The sequence below is a fragment of the Gopherus evgoodei genome, chromosome 4 (genome assembly GCF_007399415.2).
Source record: "Gopherus evgoodei ecotype Sinaloan lineage chromosome 4, rGopEvg1_v1.p, whole genome shotgun sequence".
NCBI lineage: Eukaryota > Metazoa > Chordata > Testudines > Testudinidae > Gopherus > Gopherus evgoodei.
This window is the reverse complement of record NC_044325.1, coordinates 64261157-64273328: the sequence shown is the minus strand read 5'-3', so window position 1 is coordinate 64273328 and position 12172 is coordinate 64261157. Positions and strand designations below refer to the sequence as shown.

The following is a 12172-nucleotide window of genomic DNA, read 5'->3' as shown; positions in this document are numbered from 1 at the left end:
GCACTAGCATTACAGTAGCTATGTAAAGATCCCTGTTCCCAAGGAAATTATTTGATTGTTCATTATCATTCTTTCTGACACGGGGATAAACAACTAAAAAGGATTCCCTTCTTGGATGAATTAACTCTTTATTTAATTTAATTTTTAGAACCTTGTGTTCAGTAGCCACTGTAAAACAGTTACTGGCTATTCAGACCATGTCATACATCGAAAAAGATCAGCTACCTCATCGGTCCGGTGCTGCCAGGTCACTGAACTGCCATCCTTCCTGTGCATAGCCAGCCCACGGGTAAGTCCTGCAAAGATATTATTACAGCGAGGGAATCTACTCCTTCTTGTAACTATTTATGAAGCTGCTATGATGTTTTGTATAGTACCATTGTCTTTGAAAAGATGCTTTTGTGCATTTAAAAAATGTCCTGTCCCCGCAAAACTTACAAATCTCTACCTGTACAAATGTTATGTGGCAAGAAATATCTCTAATATTGGCCCAGATTCTGATATAAATTGGTATTAGTTTTATTTGGTCAAGTCCTAGAGAATTTATTAATAGGATCCACTCCAATTTAGTTCTATAGGAATATAATGGACTTTTATAGACATTATCTCCAGAACAGCTGTAGCAAATGATAGCCTTTTTAGTGTGGGTTTTTTTGTTTTTTTATTTTTTTTTAAACCATTTTATGGAATGCTATAGTAGGGATAGAATTCTCTATTACGTTCTGTTGGTTGGTTTTAAAAAAAACTATAGTAAGCATATCTTTTGGTATTAAATTCTGTAGAACTTTTTTTGTAACTTTTTTGTACCCAGTGGGAGGAAAGGCAAGGTTGTAGTAGCAGAAGCAACCAAAGGAAGGTGCAAGATAAATTGACCTATCACACCCCAAACTTTCATAACCATTTTGTTTTTCTGTTACAGTGCTATGCTGCTGCTATGCCCCTTAGTTAGTGTGTAACTTGTACCACCTTTTTATCACCTTTGAATTAGGTCCATTATGTAGTGCTGTGAAGCTTGGATATGTATTTTTACAAAATGAAAGATGCATGTCCCTGTGTAGGATTGGATCACAGATGCCCCTGGGAGCTGCCACCCAATGTGCCATGACTACCTCTGCTCCTGCTTTCTCTGCCAGCTCAGGACTCCAGCACCCTGTCTTGCTGAGCCAAACACACCTATCTGTTCCAGCAAAGACCCAGAGTCTGAATTACTTGCCCCAAAGCTGCAGGTTTACCTGAAAGCAGCTAACAGAAGTGTGCTTGTCTTTAACACTAAGATGCCCAACTCCCAATGGGGTCTGAACCCAAATAAATCAGTTTTACCCGTTATACAGGGTAAACTCATAAATTGTTCGCCCTCTATAAGTCTGATAAAGAGATGCACAGTTGTTTGCTCACTCAGATATTAATACATAATAAGTAAAAAGTGATTTTATTAAATACAGAAAGTAGGATTTAAGTGGTTCCAAGTAGTAACAGACAGAACAAAGTAAGTCACCAAGCAAAATAAAAAAATGTGCAAATCTGTGTCTAATCAAACTGAATACAGATGATCTCACCCTTAGAGATGCTTCAGTAAGTTTTTTCCTCAGACTGGACACCTTTCAGGCCTGGGCACAATTTTTTCCCCTGGTACAGCTCTTGTTCTAGCTCAGATGGTAGCTAGGGGATTTCTCATGATGGCTCCCTCCTCTTTGTTCTGTTCCACCCCTTTATATATCTTTTGCATAAGGTGGGAATTCTTTTGTCCCTCTCTGGGTTCCCACCTGTCCTTCTCAATGGAAAGACACCAGGTTAAAGGGATAGATCAGCAGCTTGAGCATTGGCCTGCTAAACCCAGGGTTGTGAGTTCAATCCTTGAGGGAGCCATTTAGGGATCTAGGGCAAAAATCTGTCTAGGGATTGGTCCTGCTTTGAGCAGGGGGTTGGGCTAGATGACCCCCTTAAAGTCCCTTCCAACTCTGATATTCTATGATGAAAGATGGATTCCAGTTCAGGTGACATGATCACATGTCACTGCAAGACTTCATTACCCACTTTCCAGCACACATGTATACAGGAAAACTTACAGGTAAAACAGCCATCTGCAGTCAATTGTCCTGGTTAATGGGAGTTATCAAGATTCCAACCCACCATTAATGGCCCACATTTTACATAATTACAATAGGTCCTCAGTTATATTTCATATTTCTAGTTTCAGATAAGAGTGGTACATTTATACAAATAGGATGATCACACTCAGCAGATTATAAGATTTGTAATGATACCTTACAGGAGACCTTTTGCATGAAGCATATTCCAGTTACATTATATTCACTCATTAGCACATTTTTATAAAATTATATAGGCCTGGTCCACACTACACAGTTAAATCGATTTAAACAGTGTTAAATCGATTTAACTCTGTACCCGTCCACACTACAAGGCACTTTAAATCGATTTTAAGGGCTCCTAAAATCGATTTCTGTACTCCTCCCCAACGAGAGGAGTAACCCTAAAATCGATATTACTATATCGATTTAGGGTTAGTGTGGACGGAAATCGAAGTTATTGGTCTCATTCCTTTAATGTAGCTACCCAGAGTGCACCGCTCCAGAAATCGATGGTACCCTAGGACCATGGACGCACACCACCGAATTAATGTGCCCTAGTGTGGACGCATAAAATCGATTTTATAATATCGGTTTTATAAAACCGGTTTTAGTAATTTCGATTTTATGCTGTAGTGTAGACGTAGCCATAGACTGCAATGTCACAGTCCCCTTTCTGAAATTCAGCCCAAATACTCTAGCAGTATATCTGGCCAGTAATATGCTGTTTTTCTGCAATATGGGTAGTCTCTTCCAATAATATATCTCTTGATTTCAACTCCTCTCTTAATCCCCAAGGCTGTAAAACTAACATTGAGTTTTAGAGTAGTGAGTTATTTAAAGAGAATGGGAGCTGTTTTTTGTCTGCAGTGAGCTTTTTTTGTATCCTTTTTGGAGGAGTGGGAAGGAGATTTGTTTAACAAAACACCCAATCCCACCCTCTAAGTGCTGGTCAACGCTAGGAACTTACATCTATAAACGACATCTTTCAGGGGTGTGAATAATCCACACTCCTGAGAGACATAACTATATCAACTTAACCCCCAGCATAGGCAGTGCTAGACTGATGGAAGAATTCTAGATACTGCCTCTCGGGGAGGTGGATTACCTACACCGACGGGAGAACCTCTCCTGTTGGTGTAGCAAGTGTCTGCACGGAAGCACTATAGTGCTACTGTGCTGCTGTAGCATTTTCGGTGTAGACATAACATTAGTGGACTCAGCACTCTCTTCAGAAAAGGAAGAACTACATTCTAATATCTAGAAATTTCTCTGGTTGGCATTTCCTAACTCTTGATTGTTGAATGGCACAACTTGATTCAGTAGGCTTGTGCTCTGTTAGCAGTATTTTAAAATGATGTATCATTCTGAGTCTTTGTGACTCTTGTTCCACATTGTTTTGTATTATGATGTTGTGCTGTATTCATTTTGGGGTGTTTTGTTTCTGTTGCTTTTTCTTATGCATATCTTTCTTGATGTTGCCTAATTATAACAAGCACAGTGAAACTCTAGGAACTATACTGAGAAGATACCTCCCAGCGTCAGTTTAGAAGCACTGTGACGTTTACTTTCCTCCCATCCTCAAATATATACCTTTTTATAAATTATGTAATATTCCTCCACAATAAATGGATATTTCAGAGGAATGGAGTTTTTTGGGCAGAAAAATGTTCTGCTTAACCAAGGCATGTTTGGGCTGCATGCCCAGAAAGTGTAGAACTTGGCAGGTAACTTGACACCAGTTCCATCCTATCTGAGTATACGGGTCTCTCTTAGCAGGAGAAATGAAAGCAACTTTTCCCCCTTTTTATAATTGTGACATCCCCCAGACTTTATCTAAACTAGCACTTTTGTCGGTCAGCCCTGACCGACATAAGTTATGCTGACAAAAGTGCTGGTGTGGACATTGCTATGTTGACAGGAGAGTTTCTCCTGCTGACATAGCTACTGCTGCTAATTGGGGGTGGTTTAATTATGCCAGCGGGAGAGCTCTCTCCTGCTGGCATAGAGTGGCTACACAGGAGATCATCCAGTGTTGCAGCTGCAGCGGTACAGCTGTGTTGCTGTAAGGGCTGTAGTGTAGTGCTGCGTCACCTTAATTTTCCAGACCAGAACATCTTTTATTTTGCTCTGCTAGCGAAAAGCAGCCTCTCCAAGCACTGCTCACACATCCATTACCATCTAAAGGCACACCCAGCAGAGTTACTCCCAGCCACTCATGAACAGATGTAGGGCCACACCTGCAAACCCCTCGGTTCCTGGCACCCCAGAATTGTGCATCTTACATTGCTGGACAGCGTAAGCTCATTAAAAGTCCATGATTCTATCACAGAGTAATAATTATGCAACAGCCTTTGTTAACCTGAGTAGAAATTCTCCAGACACTTCAACCAAAAAGCACACTGGCTTAGATAAACAAGGAAACAAGTTTATTAGCTAAAGAAAGATAGATTTTAAGTGATAACTAATTCTGACTTGTATGATTTTATAAAAGCTTGCGTGTTTATTTTTTATTTCTATTTCGTAAACTTTACCAAGGCTAATAGTTCTAAAAGAAAAACAGATTGTCTCATAAATTGTAATACATTTCATAGGCTCTCTCCTTCCAGCCTGGGGCCAGCCCTCCCACAGTTCAATAGTGCTTCTCTTTGTCTTCCAACTGAGCTTGCTTCCATGTGTCAGGGTGTGGGAGGAGAGTCATGGGGAAGCCATTGTCTCTTACTTCATACCCTCTTTCTTGTTCACACCTCCTGCGTATGTGAGGGATGACATGCAAATCTTTTGTTTACAGTCCCACCTGGTGGTGAATGGTTGCTTCAGTGGCCAATAGTTTTCTAACACCTGTGGTCAGTTCTTTGTTGACACTGGGGAGTTAGTCTGTGGGCATTCTCCAGAATTACAAAGTGTTTCAGGAACAAACATAAAGCAAAATCTAATAACTCAATATTCAATGTTGATGCACACATTTTAACAGGACAACGATGCTCAGCAGATTATGGGTTTTCAAATGATACCGCACAAGGCACATTTTGTACAAAATACATCATAACCATATAAAAGTGATGAATATGGGGTATAGGTGTCATATGAGGTACAAGCTATCACAATAATACTGCATTAAATCCATTTTTACTCTGTAAATTATTCTTTTTATTGTGGTACTCTAGAGATGCAGTTATCTATTTATTAATTCCCAACCATGCATGCATACCCTTTTCATAAGGAGTTTTGGCACATTGTTTTTTAATAAGAAGTGAGCCCTTGAATCCTGCTGCTTCCGATTACTAGGATAAAAGTGCAGTTTTTGAGAAACAGCATAAAGTGAGAAAAGCATGTGGCATGCGCTAACTACACTATATGGTAGACTGCATAGCACAGATACGGTGATGATGGATAAGAATGAGTCTCTCTGCCAGAGCCTGCTCTAGCAAGCTGCTGAGCACATTGTGCAGTTACACTACAGTCAAAGGGAGTTGTGGGTGCTCAGCACCAAGTAGGGGCACTTACAGGAGGATTGGCCCCTTAGACTTTTTGTCTTTTTCAAACTATGTAATTCATCATCCTCGGCTTCACCTATGCGCCCCTCCCCGCACCCCAAAAAAGGGGGCGGGGCAAGCTGAACATGGAGAATAAGAAACAGGCTGAATGAGAAGAAACTCCAAATCTACGGGAAATGACACGCGTGGCATACTTATCTTTTATTCCCTTTATTTTATGGTCCCAATAAAATGTAAAAAGCTTTCACTCTCTTGCTAGCCATAACTGTGTTTATGGGTATGAAACACCTTCATAGGTATCACATGTAGCTCCAGAAGTCCAGTCAACCACCTGCTCTCAAAAAAAAGAACCCTCCCCTAAATGAACTGGAATGTTGGCTGCAGAGGAGCCACAAGTGAGGACATCTGCTTCCAATTAGCCTGCACTCCCAAGCCTGATGCCTACTGTTTACTTTGAATCAATAGCAGGCCAATAAATCCCCGTCGCTGATGGAGAAGCAATAATGGTAATAATCATAGAGAAGCAGACTGGGAGCAGAAGACTCTTATCACCAAGCCACCCAAATGTTCCATTCCTAATCTGTGTTTGTGTTATTGCTGGATTTATCAGTGGGCTTGACTGAAGCTGGATGTGCGTGTAATTATACATTGGCATCTGTGGAAAGGAAGATGGCAAATAGCCGTTTGCACTCATCGCCTGTTTGCTTCTCCTTGGCACCTCCTGGAATGAGCTCATCTGCGCTGATTGTGAGGCCAAGAATCTGACTAGGCCTTGCAGAATGGGGGATATCCTTCCAGATCCTAAGATCACATTGTTCAAGAATGGACAGTTAGCTGAAAATAGATGTGAATGAAACCCTGATCTCCCTAGAACAGGGGTAGGCAACCTATGGCACGTGTGCCGAAGGCGGCACACAGGCTGATTTTCAATAGCACTCACACTGCCTGGGTCCTGGCCACCGGTCTGGGAGGTTCTGCATTTTAACTTAATTTTAAATGAAGCTTCTTAAACATTTTAAAAACCTTATTTACTTTACATACAGCCATAGTTTAGTTATATATTATAGACTTAGAGAAAGAGACCATCTAAAAATGTTAAAATGTATTACCGGCACATAAAACCTTAAATTAGAGTGAATAAATGAAGACTCGGCACACCAATTCTGAAAGGTTGCCGACCCCTGCCCTAGAATTACTTATGTCAACTCTGCAGCGTAGGGGCTCTTAACTGACTTCCATAAATGAGTTGTGTCATCTGTGAAGGTGTGTGTGTATTTTCTGTACTGCAGGTCAGTGTGAGTGGAGCATGGTTAAAAGCTCAGTTGAGGAACTGATATGCTGATCCAGTATTGAGCTGATGGGCGAAAATAGTGTCTGCAGTTTATTTTGTCATAAGTCTTATAAATGGGGAAATTGTCCGGTCTTGGTTTGGCTTGGCTACTACATAGAAAAGATGAAGTTGAGACAGGGCTTTGCTTTCCTGGGAAGTGAAGATTTAAGAGTTTCACGCTTGTTATGAACTGTTGGCAAGAATGTATAAGTCTTTTAAACAGCAGAATAAGTCCAAATGCTTCCACAAAGAATGTCCGGTTGTTGGTGCTGAGCCACGATGAGGTATGGGAAGTTAATGGAGCAAGAGACAAGGATGGGATTGTGAGTAGATGATTGTTGCGGTTGTGACCGAGTATAATTTGTATGCATTTGTAAACCGTTATACTGAATCAGAGAGAGATCTGAAACATGAAGGTGATTTGAAGGATACATGTGTCTCATGTTCTTACTTTCAGTGGGCTCATGAAATCAGTCCAGAGCATTATGTATTGTTCACTTCAGTTTGAGTTTGATAAACTCCTGTATGGATTCCAGCTATCACAATGATAGATGATTTAAAAATCCTACAACATATTCAGGGTTAAATCTGCATGAAAATAGAGAAAGTATTCCTTAAACTAGCACTGATTTCTATACTGTATAACTGTTGAGTTACAGAGGTTATATGTAGATTACCTCAAAATAGAGTATCTTCTTACTGATCTAATCCATGATTGCTGCACTAATACAATTTGATAGCATGCACTAATAAACATGAGAATTTGGAGTCAGGGACTAACTGCTGTTCATTACATATAACACTGCAAGAACAAACCTGACAGTGAGGGAGAGTTTTGTGCACACATGGACAAATAATACTAATGGAAAAGCTTCATATTTCTTTTCTTTCCCCTCCTTTTACAGGTTCCTCAACATTTTGTATGATTTTTTTTTTCTTGAAGGACATGTAGATGTTTTTGGATGGTGTCTTATAAATATTTGTGTGTGTGTGTATCTGGAGCTGTCATGACTAAATCAGATTACCCCAATTTTGGCCTAAGATATTATTAACCTTTACATGTGCACACTTCCTGCATGTGAAGGTTCTTTCCTGTTAACATAGAGAGAGCTTTCAGACATCTCAGGCACGTAGAGTTCCCTTGGCATTTTCTTCTAATAGCTCTTCCTTTAGGGTCAGATATAACCCAAGTGCAGCCCTCAGTTACTCTCATTTTTTCCATACAGAGATGTAGCCTGAGGAAATTAGGGTTCCTGGCACACAACTTTCCATCTTGAGTTCAACAGCCATAATGATTTGCATGCTAGGGCCTACAAGTCTACACAGGTCACACTTCTTTATTAAATATGGAAGTGGCTACAGACTGCTCCATTTTGAGTAAAGTGCTGGCCTTCAAGTGCCTTTCAAGTAGTAAAAGGTAAAAATTTTGGGCATCATTGCCGTAAGGAATACATTTCTCTGTTCCAACTCAGGTTTGTTCAGTGTAAAAATACGAACTTCAACTTGAGAGTAAACAATGTTCTTTACAAAGGGAAAAGATAGGCCTCTGGGTACATTTTTGCCACAATTACTGTGGGATCAGTGTTCAGGCAGAGGAGTCTGAAATTCATTCACCATGAGAAACCTTTCTGCCTTGCACTAAATACAGCCTCTTGCTTTGACTGCAGATGGCAGTGTAGTGTAGCAAATCCTCTTAGAATCAGTGCTAAGCGCTCAACCTTGCCTTTTGGTTCTGATTAAATGTATTTTTTCATAATGATGGTATTCTGAATCCTCAGTGAATTAGCTGTTCTAGTATTCATTACTGACTTCAAGTTGGTCTAAAGTGAAATCCCGACATCCTGTTCCACTTTCCCAAATCCCTATTTCTTTGCTCTTGGAAGAGCTGCAGCTGTGGTGTACCTCTATTGGCACTATGGAAACAAGTACGCTCAAAGCCATTTTTAGTCTGTTAATAAGTCAGACCTTGTGTGTGTTGAAATACACAAATTGCTGCACTATTTGTTTTTCTGTTTGAATTTGTACCATAATTGTGTGCCAGAATCTAAGCATTCATTTAAAAAAATAAGCCTCTAGTCTTTGTTTGCAAAGAAAACCTTCCATTCAGGAAATGAGGTTTTATCGATTTAAGGAAAAGAAGGTAATGATTAGCCACAGTCTTTCCCCTAGTGTAGATGTAGGCTTTCATTCCTTTTACCTTGATTTAACTGGTCAGGATCTACCTTAACTACTGGAAATTGTGGCAGAGAATTCCTAGTTTTTATACACTTGCATAAATAACATCAATTTTCTACATCCTACTTCTGGTATATAGCATTGTGTCCTCTAAAGTGATGACATACTTGTTTCCTGGATTAGAGAAGAAAACTACAAACACACCATTATCAATAAATAACTTTTCTCTCGTCTTAGGGAATTAATTTCATAATATGCACTGAAATGTTGAAATTTAGCTTTCATTATTTTGAAGCTGTTGAGGTAATGAATTCAAAGCATCTTTCTAGGTCTCTCAAAAGCATGTCAAAACTTCCTATATCATCTTTATAGGAAATGGAATATAAAGAGCTTTTGCAGAGTCTTTTCCCTCAGCATGCTTGGCCCAGAGCAGACTTACACTTAGAAGGGAAAAGAGGAAGTTGGAAGTGTACCCCTTCTTGTAAAATACTGCATGTTAAATGATGATTTGGTGCTTTAATTTTAGGATTGTAAAAGAAAGTGATGCATTTGCTCCATCTGCTTTGGATTTTATGCGCTAACAAATTGTTAGTGAGAGATCTGTAGAGCATCCTAACAGAGCAGTTGTATATGTGTGATGTGTCAGACTTTTCCCATGATTCCTTCTGTTTTCATCACTTTTGTGAAATGGGAAGAGAAAAGGAAACTATCAGATGGAAGCAGAACTCTGTTTTTCAACTGTCCCAGGTAAAAATGGATGAGAACATCTGGGATTACATGGCTCAGCACTCCATATCTTTCCCATTGCTTCTTGCATCCATCTTAACTCTGTGCTCTTCATTAGGCAGCTGTTAAAATGTGTTGATTCTGAGTAGTTATCTGCTGCACAGGATGGCACTTCAGAGTTGCCTGCTAGCCTGGTGAGGAGAGATAAGAGAATACTATAGATCCATTCAAAAGGCAGCCTTGTCTACTGGAGCAGACACTTTATCAAGGGATTTTCAGCCATCTGAACACACAGCTATTTGGCTAACCAGTCCCTTCTACTCTCCATCCTGATAGCAGCAAAGATTAAAATGATGGAGATGGTCCAAGATAGTTAGTTATGGTATAAAGCCTGGGTTCCTGTGTTGGCAAAAGACTATTCTGTGTAGCTGGAGAAAGCATACTGAAAGCAGGCAATGGGGAAAGGGATGCACAGAATGACTAGCTAAAAAACTTAAGATAATCCTCTCTACTCATCCTAGATACAAATAAGAATACAAGATATAAATATGACCCATCGTTGCCAAGTGCTGCCTCTGAAAGACTACCAAACTGTGTCTTTTCCTCCCTTTTACATTTTTCTTTCCTGATTTCCACATCTTCAGTATTTCAGCTATACATCGGTCACTGCTGAAATGCAGTAGCCCTTTAGGGTAGGGGAGAAGTTGAGGGAGTTGTGCAAATCTAGACTCTGACAAGTAACTACTAGACAGTGAAGAATTCAAACCGAACATAGATGAAATGAGCTATACAGTGACAGTGCACATTATTTGATCTTCGTTTTGCTCTTCATCTTGCAACAGTTGGCACTAAGTATAAGTCAAAGTACAGATTATCAGAAAGGACAATAATTCATGCCTGCATGTTGGCTGGGCACTTTTTTTGCATCTCTCATTATTTTAAATCAGTTTAAGATGGTATTACTATTTGTATATTACTATAATGACTTTGCTTTTAAATCTTGTCCCTCTGGAAACTAATTTAACTGAAGACTTTTTTTGTGAGAAGAGGGACAATATGAGTATATGTATTCATCATTTTACTTGTGTTTACTCATAGGTAATAGCAGTGCCTCTGGATTTCTACTGCAGTGATAAAAGTGCAGAGTATGAACATAGGGCATTTAAGGAAGGAGGAAGTCTTGAAGCAAAGCAGTGTATATTGAATGGAGCACCTGAACTAGCAGCTGATTACCTGAAACGATGTTCCCAGTTCTTCCCAGAGTATCCGGGAGGGTTGTTGGGAGTCAGGCCTCAGAATGGCTGGTCTTTCATCAGGATACCAGGTAAGTTCCTAATTCCTTTCTAAATTTCTGTAGTGGAATAGATTAATGAGACTAGGAAAGTAAGGTCATCTGTTCCTTTTCCTTTGAGTGAGAAAGTATCTCTTTAAATTCTGATTTCTACCCATACATTGTCTGGAGCAAAGCAGCCAGTGAAGGCAGAACTAGTTTAACACAATCTCTTCTGGTGCTTAACTCAGCAGGGCCGGCCTTTGGGGTTGGCGGCTGGGCTGGCTGCCCAGGGCAGCCTACCAAAGAGGGTGGCGTGTGCTGGCCCAGCCCCTCTTTTCCAGCGGTCCCAGGACTGCCCCTCCTCCCTGCCCCTTCCTCCCCTTCCACTTGCTCCTGGCAGCCAACTGAGGGCTCCTACCAGTGACAGGGGCTGAGAGGAGCCCTGTTCCGGCCCCACCTCCTCCCCCCAGAGGCTTGTGCCGCTTGGTGGAGCAAGCTGGGGGGAGGGAGGTGGCAGGCCTGGGGGTTTCTGGCTGCCATGCACCTTGAACAGTTGGACTCCCCAGTGGCGTGGCCCCTGCCTCCTCCCTGGACTCCTGGGCCCCTGCTGGGCCTGGGGCAGCGCTGGTGGGAGGGTGCTATGCATGCAGCTTGCCCCTGTGCCTGCCCCGCCCCCACCATTATTCGAATGTGGAGGCTGGGGAGTGTGGGGGTCCCGGACCATGATGGGCAGTAGGCAGCACCAGCACCCAGTGGATGGACACCCCAACCAGTGGGTGCTCCTTGCTCCAGGTAAGCCCCCTTGGCTTTGGCCCCGCAGAACAACTGGAGTCCCTTTGCCCCATGCCCCCCACAGCTTCCCTGGGATAGACCCAGTGCCCCTGCCCCTCACCAGCACCCCTGAAAGAGACTGAACCTCCCTCAGTTTCTTCTGCCCCTTCCCCCCACCAGCATCCCTAGAGGAGACTCAGTGTCCCCTACCCCTCACCAGCATCCCCGGGGGAGACAGACCTACCCCAGTTCCCTCTGCCCCATCCCCCCACTAGTGCCCCTGGCCTAGGGAGGGATGTGGGTCAGATCCAGT

General features: G+C 41.6%; 1 protein-coding gene across 2 annotated transcripts in view; it reads left to right on the top strand.

The window, feature by feature from the left end:
• INO80 (INO80 complex ATPase subunit) overlaps positions 1-12172 on the top strand; it is a 133787-nt gene that overhangs the window by 76307 nt on the left and 45308 nt on the right. For both annotated transcript variants that reach the window (XM_030559501.1, XM_030559500.1), the window contains 2 exons: positions 149-289; positions 10914-11139. In XM_030559501.1, the coding sequence (XP_030415361.1) occupies positions 149-289; positions 10914-11139 (367 nt within the window). The remainder of the gene's footprint in view (positions 1-148; positions 290-10913; positions 11140-12172) is intronic.